This window comes from Lathyrus oleraceus, chromosome 4 (assembly GCF_024323335.1).
Source record: "Lathyrus oleraceus cultivar Zhongwan6 chromosome 4, CAAS_Psat_ZW6_1.0, whole genome shotgun sequence".
NCBI classification, from domain to species: domain Eukaryota; kingdom Viridiplantae; phylum Streptophyta; class Magnoliopsida; order Fabales; family Fabaceae; genus Lathyrus; species Lathyrus oleraceus.
Window position 1 is genome coordinate 158,392,263 of NC_066582.1, and position 17,084 is coordinate 158,409,346.

Here is a 17,084-nt window from a genome sequence, read left to right on the forward strand (position 1 = left end):
CGTAGTTTCAAATCCGGTAATGCGAGGGAAATGGGAGATGATCCATCATTGAAAAAGGTTAGATACAATATTAATAACAAGTGTAACAAATGAATTATAAAAATATTAATAACAAAAAATAACCGTAAATAGTGTGTAACACCCCGTCATCTGCTTTGTCTTCCAAAGACAAACCTCACCCAACTTTGAGTACAAATAGACCAAACATGCGATTGTCTCCGTCATGGTAGATACACCATTTCTGTTGTAACAAACCAAAAAAATCTTAAGGCATATTTTAATAGTCTATCAATTTTACTTACACTATTACCTAATGTACATGAGAGAACTAATGCTTCCTAAAAAGTTAATTAAAAATCAAAATATAAAAAAGATAAGAAAAATTGATAGATGAGAATGAACAATTAGTATGAGATGCTAAAAAAGTACTTTATTGATATAAGTTTAATTAAATAAATTCAGAGATAAAATCGATACAGATCTCAAATACATATTTTTTGAACTTTTAAAAAAAAAGAAAAAAAAAGAGGGAAGAGTATGACATTTTTTATCACTCAATGGCTAATTATTCAGAATAACTCGAATTCAATTTTGTTTTTAATTAAATGTTGTTTTTTTTTTCAAGCTAAAACATACTATATATTACCAAGGCCACATTAATTGGAAAACACACTAGAGTTAACAAAAAAATCCACTTTGAAATTATAATAAATGTGAATGAATTACAAATCAGTAGTTGCAAATAAATTGTTAACGAAATACGCAATAAATTGAAACCTATAATGATAAAGATTGAGCAACAAATGATGATCTAGTTGGTTAAAGTTTGAGGCGTAGAATTTCTACCAGTGAGTCAATTATGTTCTGTCTAGTGAGTTTTTCCCTAACACAATGACCCTGTCGGCGGATAAAATCTACAAAACGCAATGGTCAATCGCCTAAAATGATGATGCACTCCAACTGTCAAAACTCGTCTTCTGTCCCCTCTCCCATCTCATCTCACTACTAAGTAGTACCACTTTCCACTTACTACTAGTACTAATTCTCTCTCTCTCTCTCTCTCTCTCTCTCTCTCTCTCTCTGCTACTGTCTCTCTTTTGAGTGTGATCTACTATACAATCAGTGCTGGGATCTCTACTCTTTTTACAAGGTTATTCAATTTAACTTGCTGCTATGCTTTTCTATTACCCTTTTCCTTACAATTCAATATGTTTATACCATTCATTTCATTTCTCACATTTGCATCATAAAGTTTCAATTTTTATGAGCTAACTTTTCTGGGTTTTCTCTTTTCCTCATCATCTTATTAGATCTTCTTTACCCGATCCACCAAAACGACACAGATTTGGGATTAATGGACTCTTGTAGTGTGCAGTACAATAATACAGCTTTTTTTAGTACTTATTTGGATTCTATGATATCAGACAAAATAGTATAAAATTATTATTTTTCAACACTTTCTTTGTCGTTGTGTATTATCAGTAGCAAACCCCTTGCATAAGATCTACCTTGTAGTACATTCTAAATCAAAACTTGAACTCAAACTGTGTCACAGGTATGATTATAGATATATAGTTCTGCAGCATGTAATTAGAGATGAAAAGTAGGTTATATATATGGATTCTGTATTTCTTTGCTAGTTTCAGTTCTGCATGTAACATTTTTGTTTTGTTAGCATTGAATACTTTGAGCTTAGATGGTTATTTTTTCAGTAGTTCAATGTAGGTGGTTGGTTTTGCTTGATTTGTGATTATGATCTATATCTAATGTAACTTAACTTGTGACTGACTAATTTCAATGCGAACTTTCATAGATTTGATCGATTGAAAGAAGTTTGAGAGAAAACCGACGAGTTAATGGGTTCTAAAAATGCCCCACCGGGCAACAGAACACGGAGGCCTTTGTCGATTTTTGCTGTGCTTGCTCTATGTTGTACTTTTTATCTTTTGGGAGCATGGCAAAGAAGTGGTTCCGGAAAGGGAGACAGTCTTGCATTGAAGGTAAATAAGATGCATACAGACTGCAACATTGTGCCGAATTTGAGTTTTGAACCCCATCACAAATATGTAGATATTGTCGCATCATCTGAACCGAAAGCTAAAAAGTTCAAGGCGTGTGATGTAAAATATACTGATTATACACCTTGCCAAGAGCAAGATCGGGCAATGACGTTCCCGAGAGAAAATATGATTTATAGGGAAAGACATTGTCCACCTCAAGAGGAGAAATTGCGTTGCCTTATTCCTGCTCCCGATGGGTATACGTCACCTTTTCCTTGGCCTAAAAGCCGTGATTATGTCTACTATGCTAATGTACCGTATAAGAGTTTGACAGTGGAGAAGGCTGTTCAAAACTGGGTGCAATTCCAAGGAAATGTGTTCAAATTTCCAGGGGGAGGAACCATGTTCCCTCAAGGAGCAGATGCTTATATTGATGAACTTGCATCAGTTATTCCAATTGCAGATGGTACTGTCAGAACAGCATTGGACACTGGTTGCGGAGTAAGTTTTCATGTTGAATAATCCTTTTTGCCGTTTCTTTGTTTTTAATGCTTGGTGGCTCGGTTTACTTGCTTATAGAAGGTACCTTTCAATTGTTTCTTGATTGCTCTAACAATATAAGCTGTGAACAATTATGCAGGTTGCAAGCTGGGGAGCATACTTGCTAAAGAGAAATGTGATAGCTATGTCGTTTGCTCCAAAGGATAACCACGAAGCACAAGTTCAGTTTGCACTGGAACGAGGAGTACCTGCTATTATTGGTGTTCTTGGTACAATCCGTCTTCCATTCCCATCAAGAGCCTTTGATATGGCTCAGTGTTCTCGATGTCTAATACCATGGGCTTCAAATGGTTAGTGTTATAAATCTAATCTAGAATATGGTATTATTAGCATCTTTTGAACGTAGATGATGATACGCTTGAGGAGGAGGGTGAATATTTAAAAATCTGAGTGAAACGTTGTTTAGGGAAATTAACTTGTTCACTTTCTACTCGAAATTGAATGCAGATGGCACGCAGCTAATGGAAGTCGATCGGGTTTTAAGGCCTGGTGGATATTGGATTTTGTCTGGCCCTCCAATTAATTGGAAAACGTACTACCAGACATGGAAGCGGTCGAAGGAGGATCTGAAGGCAGAGCAGAAAAAAATTGAGGATTTAGCCGAAAGTCTTTGCTGGGAAAAGAAGTATGAAAAGGGTGATATCGCTATCTGGAGGAAGAAAATAAATGCTAAATCCTGTCAAAGAAAGTCTCCCGATTTATGTGATTTAGATAATGCTGATGATGTTTGGTAAGTCCTGCTCATCTTTACACGCGTCATTCAAACATCTGGACCGTTACAATCGTTTATAGTTAGAAGGATTTAAATAATTTTGTTCTTATGGTTCCAAAATTTTGGACTATGATGTGCTCATGAATAACTTTTCTCTATGCTCCGAAATTCGTAACGGTAGGTACAAAAAGATGGAGGTCTGCAAAACCCCTATCCCCGAGGTAACCAGCAAAACCGAAGTTGCCGGTGGGGAATTGAAGAAGTTTCCTGCTAGGCTTTTCGCAGTTCCTCCTCGAATAGCTAAAGGCCTTGTTCCAGGCGTAAAAACTGAATCTTATCAAGAGGACAACAAATTATGGAAAAAGCGTGTTACTAATTACAAAAGAATTAATAGATTGATCGGTACGACAAGATATCGAAATTTGATGGACATGAATGCAGGCCTTGGAGGATTCGCAGCTGCACTTGAATCACAAAAATCTTGGGTGATGAATGTTGTGCCCACAATTGCTGACAACACTTTAGGTGTTATCTATGAAAGAGGTTTGATCGGCATTTATCATGACTGGTTAGTTTCTAAAATTATCTTATTTCATTAAATTTCTAATTCTGCAACACTTCCTTACAAGTCGGTTTTTCCTATACACGCAAAAAATGAAGGTATGAAATTGCAATGACATTATTTTTCTTTCTTTAGGTGTGAAGGCTTTTCTACATACCCAAGGACATATGATCTTATTCATGCTAATGGTTTATTTAGTTTGTACCAGGACAAGTAAGTTTCTTCCTTTTTCATTCACAATTCATCATAATCTCATAGTGATAGTCAGAGCCGTCTCAAGTTTTTGGAGGCCTTCTGTATTCTAGCCGCAATTTAGTCCTGACAAAATAAATAGAGGCCCTATTTAAGCATATGATTTAACCGTGACAATATTTTATGAGGTCTTATTTAGCCATGGTTCAAATCATGACACATGGTCCTAATGATAGTTGGTAACTCGAACCACATTCGGTGAGATAAGACTTGAAAAATGTTTATATAAATGTTTTACGGTCCTCAGAGTTAGGTTCAACTTAAATTCTACGATGTTATCAGAGTCTGTCTGTCTAAGATTCATTGGGCCACCCGTCATAAGTTCATGTACTAGATGATCAGTTTCGACATAATATAACCAAAGTATTGCTGATTTGATTAACAGGTGCAACCTAGAAGACATCCTTCTAGAGATGGACCGAATCTTGAGGCCCGAAGGATCGGTCATAATCCGCGACGAAGTAGATGTGCTTAACAAGGTTAACAAAATTGTTGGAGGAATGAGATGGGAAGCTAAAATGATGGATCATGAGGATGGTCCACTTGTGCCTGAGAAGATATTGGTGATTGTTAAAGAGTATTGGGTTGGCACTAGTAAAAACAACACATCCAGTTAAAGGACTAAAACAAGATGTCTTCAAAGCTTAGTGTGCAAGATTCAAGCTTTATAAGAAAACTAAAGCAAAGAAGAAATGGAAAAAGTGATGAATAAAATGAAAAGAGAGAAGATTAATAGAAGCCAAATACAAGCAAAGATTGGTTATGTGAACTTATTCTACGTCTGCCTTTAATCAAGTGTAGAAGTGTAGATAAAATAGTTTTAACTAGTCTTTTTTTAATTGATTTTGGAGGATTTAGATCAGCAAGTTTTAGATCCTCACCCAAATAAATTAAGTTGGGAGTGAGTTCTCATTGAATGATGTAAGAATATTTAAATGTTTCAATTATATCCTGTTCGATATTTAAAAGTTTGTTTTGCTACTTTTGATATGGTTTTGGAGATGATAATAGAAGAATATTTGAGTAATAGTTTCTTTGACTCGAGAGTAGGAGAAGAACATTTGAGTAATAGTTTCTTTGATTTGAGAGTATTTTATAAGAGGTAAGAACGATAGCCTTCCATACTATATACTATGGAAGCCTATATTTGAAATTTGAAATTTATTTAAAATTGTGTCTGGTGCAAATAATTGAGGACAAAATACATACTCTGATATTCATTTTTTTTAGTACATTCATTTTGAATTGAGTTGGGCATTTGAGTGCTAATCTTGTAGGTTCACCCTAACGTCACCTTGTCGGAGATCAACACCACCGATTCAGTATCGTTTGTTTATCAATTGCATCTATTTCTGGTCTATTTCTGGTTCTAGTAGGAAACAGTGGCGACGTCTGTGAGACCATTGAATCAAGAACAATTATATCGTATGCGATCTAATTGATCATCATTTTTAACTTAGAAGAAAACGAACAATTGAACCTAGATCCAAATTCAGATTTACACTAGAATTATCAAAGAATGGAACTAATTCCCCTCAAAATCATACTGAAGGTTCCTGATCAACCTTCTAATCTCACATCACCTCAATTATCCGTAGCCAACACGTTACTGACAGTGTCGACTTCAAAGATACAACGAGTTTATGGTTATTGCCGACGAACATCTATTACCGAAGCATCTTTTCCAATTAACAAAGGATCTCCGAACGATGGACGGAGACCGTCTCAGGCTAGATCTAACCGATCATGATGAATATGTTATTGCGATTAAAGCCACATAATTGCGACGAAACTAAGCGAACTTCCGACCAAGATTACCCACGGTTGAAGCAGTAATCAGCGTGGATAGTGCTACACATCGCCATGACGCAAAATGTTAGCCATTCCGACTCTATTATACTATGCATTCCTCTCACCACTTAGATCTATACCGCAGTTGCTTCCAGTGGCGGTCCGCTGGTAAGATTCCTCTTCCATCTGACTGTTTAACATTGTGTTAGGGAATGAAGATGTCTGGGGCGCAAATACATTCAGATAACGAGGGCATTAAGAAAACTAGAATTACGAGCCACCCTATGATCACAATAGTTTCCACCGATGCAGAAGTCCATACGAGATAACTCGTAGACAACGTCCTCAAAGCATCCATTAAAAGCATCCATTATAGGCCTGGCGTGGCCATACTACCAGATCTCCATAGTTGGGCCCATAGGATAACATAAATTCATTGAATACGCACATAGAAACAACACCTCGGACCCTGGTAGCAGGGAAGCAAAGTCTCATCAAAGACACATTTGGTTGACATTTAGATTTAATTCCTTGCATGACCTCGTCAATTCGTAAGGAGATTATCAGGAGAAGGAAGCGAGCCAAACTCCATATGTGAGGGTCGAGGATTCCGGCCTTTCAAAGAATCTCACCTTTGTTTGACCATATCCTCGACCCTAGTAGAATCCAATTGTACGCCAGAATACAACTCCCACGTCTCCTATAAGCATACCACCAATAACTGTTATTTTGTTCTTTCCATAATTAAAATTTGATTTCATTTTAAGTTTTACACCGCAAGGGTTATCAATTTATCATTAATGATGGTTTTTCCATTTATAAGAAATGATATATATATATATATATATATATATATATATATATATATATATATATATATATATATATATATATATATATATATATAACGTTGATACCAAGAGACAAAATTCGAATGATATAAGTGAAGCCAGTGTATGGCATTTCCGCTAGGGCCCTATTAGCATCAAACATTTGAAGGAACTCCAAAATGTTGGTCGTCTAAAGTCATTTAATTTTGAATCATTTGAAACATGTGAATCATGTCTAATGGGCAAGATGACAAGGTCACCATTCATTGGTACAAATGAGAAGATTCCCAAGATATTAGCTCTCATACACACCAATGTGTGTGGACCTATGAGCATAGAAGCTAGGAGAGTCTATCGATACTTCATTACATTTACTGATGATTTTAGTAGATATGACTAGATCTACTTAACAAAGCATAAATCTGGGTCTTTTGAAAAAAATTTCAGCAAGGAGTTGAGACATAAACATGAAAAAAGATGAATGAACTTCGATCAGATTGATGGGGGTGAATATATGAGCCAAGAATTCGAGCATCATTTAAGGAGATGTTGTATTCTAACACAATTGACTCCACCAAGTACACCTTACACCACAAATGGATGGTGTATGTGAGAGGAAAAACATACATTGTTAGACATGGTCCGCTCAATGATGAGTTTTGTTGATCTTCCTACATCACTTTGGGGTTATGCCTTCACTACCGATGCTTTCACACTAAGCAGGACTCTATCGCGATCAGTTGACAATATAACACATAGATATGGTATGAGAAGCCTCCCGACTTGTCACTTCTGAAGGTTTGGGGTTGCGAGGCTTATGTAAAGCATTTACTAGCTTGCACATATATCAGACAAATGCTTATTTATATGTTACCCCAAGGAAAAAGGGGTTATTTTTTCTACAATCCCATTGAGAACAAATTATTTTTTGCTTGGAATAATGTCTTTTTGGAAAAAGATTTCTTTTCCAATAAGTCAAGTGGGAGAAATGTTCAGCTTGATGAGATTCAACCCAAGCAACAAACTCTACAGCACGTGAATGTGAGGGCAAAGATCCCTTGTCCTTATTTTAATGATGCAAAACCTTTTTAGTTGCTCATAATGTGTGCTTTGGACGGTGTCATCATATCATAAAATGCATTCATCCTCAAACATGCTCAAAGTATAAGTGAAATGAGTCCATGCATATAAGAGCATTTCATAAATGTGAATCATGCACTTGATCATCATTGGTACCTTAGGTTCATAAGAAAATGGTTTGAATTGACCAAAATATTCAAAAAAAATCTTTTTTGACAGTTTAAGAATTTTGAGTTGACTCATGACTTGGAGCGTAACTGTCTGGTGTGAACGGGTCGAGTCATGAGTCGACTCATGACTTGGAGCAGTAGAACTATGAGTTGACTCATGACTTGGAGCGTAACTCTCGGTTCTGAACAGGTCGAGTCATGAGTTGACTCAACTCTAAAAAAAACCTTGTTTGAGTTGACTCATCCCCTGTTTGAGTCGACTAATTGGCTGTTTGAGTCAACTCATTGGCTGTTTCATTTGAACCATGTTGCCATGGGTCTGAACAGGTCGATTCATGAGTCGACTCAACTTTAGAAAAACCCTATTTGAGTCGACTCAACTGTGTTAAAATGTCGACTGGTCGCTGTTGGCACTCAATTTTCTGCTGTGCATTTTTGTAAACTTATTTTGTTATGTATGTTACTTTGTCCATGCATCATATAAATATTCTAGCATCTTTTCTTCAACATTTAACAAGAAAAGTTAAAGATATACACCAAAGTGCTCATCATCTTCATTCTTCATTGCATTTCTCAATAATCACACATAATAATCTTTGTTGAGCATTATGCATTGCTGTTGTGATAACATTCAAATAAGATTGGATTATCTTAGTTTGGGTTGAGACTTTGTGTGGGTTTTTCTTGAATAAAACCATTGAGGTTTTGTCCTCCAAGAATTGGGGGGTTTTGCACTAACCTTTGCTTCGCAGATTCAGCCAAGTGAAAATTTTGAAGAACAGAAGGTTCGGTCAAACAAGTAGCGGTAACCGGAGGATTGTGAAGAAAGCTTAGGGTTCAAGTGACTTGCGTTCGAAATCAGCCGAGCTGAAGTTTTAGAGAACATGACATTCTTGCAATAAGGTAGCGGTAATCGGAGGTTTGTTCGAAGTGCTTAAAGGACTTGGTTCAACTCGAATCAAGGGGAGAGAATAGAATAGGATCTGCAATAACTCTAGGGGTTGATTAGTGATGATCATTTATTCTCTTGTATTGACTTTGCAACGTGTTAATAAAAACATCTCAATTCTAGATTTAGAATTGACAGTAGACGTACCCTAAGCGAGGACGATAGGGGAACTGCCTCAACAAATCTGGTCTTGTTCTCTCTATCTCTTAACTCTTTAAATTCTGCATTAATTATGGTTTATATGAAATTAATAGTAAAATCAATATCGCTTGATTGTTGTGCATAGTAAGTGTTCGATAAATTGTTGCAATCACTTTGATTGCAACTGAGTAAAATTCTGCACATTCAGTTTCAGTGAAATTGAAACTTGGTGTGGAGTGCACACCAAGTGTTCGAGAAAATTAATCTCACACAAACTTAGTAATATTGTACTTGATCTCTTATTGTGTTTAAGCATTATTAGAGGTAACTATATCAAGGATTATAGTGGTTAATCGATTGATTTAGATAGTGGTTGATAATCTTTATCTTAAGTAATTCCATCCGGTTTCACGCATATCCGATCTTTCCATTAACGGATCGTTTAGACGATTATAATCTAGGGTGCTTTCGCAACCGTTAAAAACATTTTTAAAAAGCGCTAAATTTCAAAACTGATCTATTCAATCCCCCTTCTAGATCGGTACTATCGTCTAACAAGTGGTATCACGAGCACCAATTCATCTAGTGCTTCGCATATAACTTCTTAGAAAATGAGTAACGATCCTAAAGGGGCATACAATAGGGCACCTATTTTTACTGGTGAAAACTATAGTTATTGGAAAGATTGTATGCGTATCCATATCAACTCTATTGATAGGAAAGTATGGAAAGTCATCGAAGATGGTCCTATGGAAATAACCATGACCAATGCGGATGGTTTTGTTATACCTAAACCTGAAGCACAATGAAATGAAGAAGATGAGAAAAGTATAGCTATGATTGGAAAGTCAGAAATATGCTCATTACCGCTTTAGGTGTTGATGAGTATTATAGAGTTTCCCATTGTACTAGTGCCAAAGCTATGTGAGACTCATTGCAAATTATCCATGAGGAAACCAATGATGTCAAACTAGCTAGAATCAACACTTTAACTCAAGAATTTGACCTTTTTCATATGGAAGATGGTGAAACCATTGCCGATATGCAAAAGTGATTTTCTCATCTAATCAATCGGATAAATGCTCTTCGTAGAAATACCCCTAATGATGTTGCTACTAATAAAATCTTAAGATGTCTTAACAGGGATTGACTACCAAAAGTCACCGCGATTAAAGAAGCCAATGATCTAAGAACATTGGACATGACAACATTGTTTGGCAAGCTTCAAGAGCATGAACAAGAGCTCATGAGTCTTGAGAAACATGAGAGGAATCAAAAGAAGGAGAAAAAGGAGAAAGATAAGAACACCGAAAGGAAGTCTATCGCTTTAAAGGCTTCAAAATATAAGTCATCCACCAATGATGCGTGTGAGAGTGAATCAAGTGATGACGATAAAGATTCGAATGAAGACATGAGGCTGTTTGTAAGGAGTTATAACCGATACCTTAGAAAGAATGAAGTCCAACATTTGAATAAAAATCTTATCAACTACAAAAGACAATCAAAATTCCTGAATCAAGAGGAAGGTAAGACAACACAGTCAAAAGGATCATGCTTTAATTGTGGAAAGGTCGGTGACTATAAGTCGGATTGTCCCTTGCTGAAGAAAGACAAAGGAAAAGAAAAATGACACAAAAAATCTAGCAAGGATAGAAGAGCATACATTGCATGGGAGAGCGATAATGATTCCTCAAGCGATGATAACTCAAGTGATGAAGAAGAAATCGCCAATTTTTGTCTTACAACTCATCGAAAGAAGAAAAAGAATGTAAGTCATTCTAAATATGATCATGTTGATAAAATGTCCTATTGTGATTTGCAAAATGCTTTTATTACTATACACAATGAGGCCAAGGAAGCTTTCAAACGCCTAGCCTCAAATAAGAAAAAATTCTGCTATTTAGATAATAAGATTTCTGATTTCGAAAAGGAATTAGAAACTCTCAAGAAATCTATGATAGAAGTTACTAAAGTAAAAACTGAAGATGATAAGGGATTCTGGTTTGGATGGTCCGAATGTGAAACCTGTCACATTTGGCAAAGAGAGGTTAGAACTCTTCAAGCCAAACTAGACAAGACTTTACAAACTAAAGTTACTTTTGCTATTGATCAATCACATTTTAGAAGTAACATGAATACTCTTTATCAAAAATACACTTATGTGGTAAAGGATCAAGTTAGTAAAAGCAACTCTCATCCTAACTTAAATTGTCTATATTGTTGCAAAAAGGGACATACTATTGCTAAATGTTGATTTAGGAGATTTCTAGTCCCTAAAGGTATTTTTCAATGGTTGCCCAAATACAACCAAAGTTTCACTAACACACTAGGACCCAATGAAAATTAGATACCTCCTTCCCTTGTTTAAATTTGTAGGTGGAATGTCTTGAGAATACGGAGAGAACATGGGTTCTCGATAGTGGATGCTCAAGACACATGACGGGTGACATCTCCTTGTTCTTTGACTTTGTGGCTAAGAAGAAAGGGTTTGTAACCTACGGTGATAATAAAAAGGGAGCTATAGTCGGAAAAGGTAATGTAGGTAATCCCTCCTCTACTACTATCTGAGACGTCCTCTTAGTTAAAGGCCTTAAGCACAATATCATTAGTATTAGCCAATTATGTGACAAAGGATATAAAGTATTGTTTTTAAAGAGGAAAAGATTGAGCGTCTTAGCAAATTTCTACTAGAACAAGGATTCTCAAGAGGGAAGGTTGATACAACCCTTTTTATTAAGCGTCAAGGAAAACACTTTATCTTAGTTCAAGTCTATGTAGATGACATTATTTTTGGATCTACTAACATAAATCTGGTCAAGGAATTTTCTAAGTTGATGCAGGGAGAATTTGAAATGAGCGTGTTGTGGGAGCTAAATTACTTCCTCGGACTTCAAATCAAGCAACTTGAAGAAGGAACTTTTGTGAGCCAAACGAAGTATTGTAATCACTCAAGCTCTTCTACATGGCAAACTCCAAAGTAATCGACACTCCAATGCCTACTGTTGTAAATATGGATCGGGATGAAAATAGTAAGGCCGTAGATATAAAAAGGTATATAGGTATCATCGGATCTCTCCTCTATCTTACTGCATCTCGACCAGACATTATGTTTAGTATATGTATGTGTGCTAGGTATCAATCATGTCCCAAAGAATCACATCTAAAGGCCGTCAAACGCATACTTAGATACCACTATGGTACTTCAAAGTATGAGCTTTGGTTTTCTAAGGGAAGTGATTTCTTTTTGGTTGGCTACTCCGATTCCGAATTTTCCGGTTGCAAATCGGATAGGAAAAGCACTAGTGGAACCTGTCATTTTTATTAAAATTCCTTAGTGAGTTGGCACAACAAAAAGCAAGTTTCAATTGCCTTGTCAACAGCTGAGGCCAAATACGTTGCTGCGGGTAATTGTTGCGCTCAAATTTTATGGCTAAAACAACAATTACTTGACTTCAATGTTCAACTTGAACGTATTCCCATTTTTTGTGACAACACAAGCGCCATCAATTTAACCAAAAATCCTATACTACATTCACACACTAAACATATTGAAATTCGGCATTACTTCCTTAGGGATCATGTTGAGAAAGGTGATGCTGTCTTCGAGAATGTTGATAGCAAAAATCAACTTGCCGACATTTTCACAAAACCACTTGCGACGGAGCCTTTCTTCCACATCCATAGGGAACTTGGTGTTCTCGATATCTCGGATCGCGTTTAAATAAATATATTATGCCTGTCTATTCCTTGATTTATAAGTGCGGCTATGTGAGGGCACTCGTCGTCCATCACCATTGGAGGTAATATCGTTCCTATCCATTTGACCTATATTGATCAATTATGTATGTATGTACTTGATTTATGTAATTCTTGATGTTCATTTGATGGCTTGATCTAAGTTTGATCAATTTCTATGTTTGAGTTATACTTGAACTTGCTTAGCTATCATATTTAACATGCATGTTACTGGTTTTAGTTATTTGTCTTAAAGTTAATGCTAAACAAATGTAGCAATGTTATTTACTTATTTTCTTTTACTCCGTGTAATATTTATGCTTATACTTCTTCCATTGACTTCATGTTATGTGCATGGTTGTTGATATCTATATGTTGCAAAGTCGTTGACTAAGTGCTTATGAATATCTTTATATCATGTTAACCATTTCATTGTTTCTTTTTGATGTTGTCAAAGGGGGAGAAGCAATGGAAACACAATAGCTGATTTAGCAGATTTATAATAGCAGAATATAATAGCAGAATGTTTGAAGGCATGCATAAAATCAGGGGGAGGATGTCTATCAAAGTACGCGATTAGGATGTCTATCAAAGTACGATATTTTTCCACGGTTTGCCATCATCAAAAATGGGGAGTATGTGAGGGTAAAGATCCCTTGTGCTTATTTTAATGATGTCAAACCTTTTTAGTTGCTCATAATGTGTGCTTTGGACGGTGTCATCATATCATAGAATGCATTCATCCTCAAACATGCTCAAAGTATAAGTGAAATGAGTCCATGCATATAGGAGCATTTCATAGATGTGAATCATGCACTTGATCATCATTGGTACCTTAGGTTCATAAGAAAATGGTTTGAATTGACCAAAATATTCAAAAAAACTCATTTTTGACAGTTTAAGAATTTTGAGTTGACTCATGACTTGAAGCGTAACTGTCTGGTGTGAACAGGTCGACTCATGAGTCAACTCATGACTTGGAGCAGTAGAACTGTGAGTCGACTCATGACTTGGAGCGTAACTCTCGGGTCTGAACATGTCTAGTCATGGGTCGACTCAACTCTGAAAAAACCCTGTTTGAGTTGACTCATCCCCTGTTTGAGTTAACTCATTGGCTGCAAAAAGGGACATACTATTGCTAAATGAGGATGGTCCACTTGTGCCTGAGAAGATATTGGTGATTGTTAAAGAGTATTGGGTTGGCACTAGTAAAAACAACACATCCAGTTAAAGGACTAAAACAAGATATGTCTTCAAAGCTTAGTGTGCAAGATTCAAGCTTTATAAGAAAACTAAAGCAAAGAAGAAATGGAAAAAGTGATGAATAAAATGAAAAGAGAGAAGATTAATAGAAGCCAAATACAAGCAAAGATTGGTTATGTGAACTTATTCTACGTCTGCCTTTAATCAAGTGTAGAAGTGTAGATAAAATAGTTTTAACTAGTCTTTTTTTAATTGATTTTGGAGGATTTAGATCAGCAAGTTTTAGATCCTCACCCAAATAAATTAAGTTGGGAGTGAGTTCTCATTCAATGATGTAAGAATATTTAAATGTTTCAATTATATCCTGTTCGATAATTAAAAGTTTGTTTTGCTACTTTTGATATGGTTTTGGAGATGATAATAGAAGAATATTTGAGTAATAGTTTTTTTGACTCGAGAGTAGTAGAAGAACATTTGAGTAATAGTTTCTTTGATTTGAGAGTATTTTATATATTATGGAAGCCTATATTTGAAATTTGAAATTTATTTAAAATTTTGTGTCTGGTGCAAATAATTGAGGTTTAGTTCATCTCAAATTCCATTTTACTTGATCCAAGATATAAATTTTGATCCAAGATATAAATTCAGTTCACATGGAAAACAAAATACATACTCTGATATTCATTTTTTAGTACATTCATCTTGAATTGAGTTGGGCGTTTGAGTGCTAATTTTGTAGGTTCACCCTAACGTCACCTTGTCGGAGATCAACACCACCGATTCAATATCGTTTGTTCATCAATTGCATCTATTTTTGGTTCTAGTAGGAAACAGTGGCGACGTCTGTGAGACCATTGAATCAAGAGCAATCATAATTGAATCCAAAGATCTGTCGTATGCGATCTAATTGATCATCATTTTTAACTTCGAAGAAAACGAACAATTTAACCTAGATCCAAATTCAGATTTACACTAGAATTATCAAAGAATGGAACTAATTCCCCTCAAAATCATACCGAAGGTTCCTGATCAACCTTCTGATCTCACATCACCTCAATTATCCGTAGCCAACACGTTACTGACAGTGTCCTTTGCTGAAGGAAGGTAAGACAACACAGTCAAAAGGATCATGCTTTAATTGTGGAAAAGTCGATCATTATAAGTCGGATTGTCCTTTGCTGAAGAAAGACAAAGGAAAAGAAAAATGACACAACAAATCTAGCAAGGATAGAAGAGCATACATTGCATGGGAGAGCGATAGTGAGTCCTCAAGCGATGATAACTCAAGTGATGAAGAAGAAATCGCTAATTTTTGTCTTACAGCTCATCGAAAGAAGAAAAAGAATGTAAGTCATTATAAATATGATCATGTTGATAAAATGTCTTATTGTGATTTGCAAAATGCTTTTAGTACTCTACACAATGAGGCCAAGGAAGCTTTCAAACGCCTAGCCTCAAATAAGAAATTTTTCTGCTACTTAGAAAATAAGATTTCTGATTCTGAAAAGGAATTAGAAACTCTCAAGAAATCTATGATAGAAGTTACTAAAGTAAAAATCGAAGATGATAATGGATTCTGGTTTGGATGGTCCGAATGTGAAACCTGTCACATTTGGCAAAGAGAGGTTAGAACTCTTCAAGCCAAACTAGACAAGGCTTTACAACCTAAAGTTACCTTTGCTATTGATCAATCACATTTTAGAAGTAACATGAATACTCCTTATCAAAAATACACTTATGTGGTAAAGGATCAAGTTAGCAAAAGCAACTCTCATCCTAACTTAAATTGTCTATATTGTTGCAAAAAGGGACATACTATTGCTAAATGTTAATTTAGGAGTTTTCTAGTCCCTAAAGGCATTTTTCAATGGTTGCCCAAATACAACCAAAGTTTCACTAACACACTAGGACCCAATGAAAATTAGGTACCTCTTTCCCTTGTTTAAATTTGTAGGTGGAATATCTTGAGAATACGGAGAGAACATGGGTTCTCGATAGTGGATGCTCAAGACACATGACGGGTGACATCTCCTTGTTCTTTGACTTTGTGGCTAAGAAGAAAGGGTTTGTAACCTACGGTGATAATAACAAGGGAGCTATACTCGGAAAAGGTAATGTAGGTAATCCCTCCTCTACTACTATCTGAGACGTCCTCTTAGTTAAAGGCCTTAAGCACAATCTCATTAGTATTAGCCAATTATGTGACAAAGGATATAAAGTATTGTTTTTAAAAGATTGTTACATGATTGAACATAATAATAATAAGAATGATGTGCTTAAAGGCTGGAGGGAAAATAATGTATACATGCTTAACTTAAATGAAGTATCTTTGACTAGCGCTAAATGTATCGTCTCCATGAGTGAAGACTCGTGACTTTGGCATAGGCGATTAGCGCATGTCAACTTTGACTTGCTAAATAAAGTTGTCATAAAAGATCTAGTAATTGTTCTTCCCAAAATCAAAATTTCAAAAGATCACCTATGTGATGCTTGCCAAATGGGAAAACAAACAAGAATCTCGTTTAAATTTAAAAATATTGTTTCCACAACGAGACCCCTTGGACTTCTCCATATGGACCTTTTTGGGCCATCCAGAATTAAAAGTCTAGGTGGAAACTACTGTAAAGGCAAATTGTCAGACAACATACAATCACAAGTTTCGATGATGACAAATTACCATCATGGACGAATCGGCATTGTCGATTCCATGTCTACAAACAAATGCAACACATCACTTATCATATCCTTTCCTATGCTTATCTAAATCTGTTATAACTCATAAAACATATGTGGACAAAGTGTGATCATGACGAAATGCATGAAAATCACAAAATACGAATTTTTGCAGATTTGAAGGCCTTGAGTCGACCATAAGGGTCGGCGCATAGCCCACGGGTCAGCGCATAACTCAGACCAGTTGGTGACTGGTCAGCGCATGCTTGCTTGAGTCGACCACATGTCGGCGCATGGCATAGTGCTGTTGGCCACGGGTCAGCGCATGGAACACTTGAGTCGACCATAGGGGTCGGCGCATTTCCCACGGGTCAGCGCACGCCGACCTATGGTCGACCGCTCGTGCGTAAACTCAGTTTTCTGAG

General features: G+C 36.1%; 1 protein-coding gene across 3 annotated transcripts; it reads left to right on the top strand.

Moving 5' to 3' along the window:
* Window positions 1–829: 829 nt before the first annotated feature.
* LOC127074289 (probable methyltransferase PMT14) lies at window positions 830–14,367 on the top strand. 3 transcript variants are annotated; one of them, XM_051015595.1, is made up of 8 exons: window positions 830–1,150; window positions 1,814–2,501; window positions 2,641–2,851; window positions 3,009–3,291; window positions 3,455–3,841; window positions 3,971–4,048; window positions 4,473–4,636; window positions 13,947–14,367. In XM_051015595.1, exons 2-8 carry the CDS (start codon window positions 1,857–1,859, stop codon window positions 14,012–14,014), a joined length of 1,836 nt encoding a protein of 611 aa, XP_050871552.1. In that variant the 5' UTR covers window positions 830–1,150; window positions 1,814–1,856; the 3' UTR covers window positions 14,015–14,367. The 3 variants fall into 3 exon arrangements, with proteins under 3 accessions (XP_050871552.1, XP_050871551.1, XP_050871554.1); XM_051015594.1 differs by lacking the exon at window positions 13,947–14,367 and having other exon boundaries at window positions 832–1,150; window positions 4,473–5,068; XM_051015597.1 differs by lacking the exons at window positions 830–1,150; window positions 13,947–14,367 and adding an exon at window positions 1,228–1,555 and having other exon boundaries at window positions 4,473–5,068.
* Window positions 14,368–17,084: the final 2,717 nt, after the last annotated feature.

Coding starts and splice junctions, on each gene's coding strand:
- LOC127074289 (XM_051015595.1), top strand. CDS start 1,857: ATGGGTTCTAAAAATGCCCCACCGGGCAACAGAACACGGAGGCCTTTG. Junction 2,852..3,008: donor AATACCATGGGCTTCAAATG/GTTAGTGTTATA, acceptor AATTGAATGCAG/ATGGCACGCAGCTAATGGAA. Junction 4,049..4,472: donor TTTAGTTTGTACCAGGACAA/GTAAGTTTCTTC, acceptor TTTGATTAACAG/GTGCAACCTAGAAGACATCC.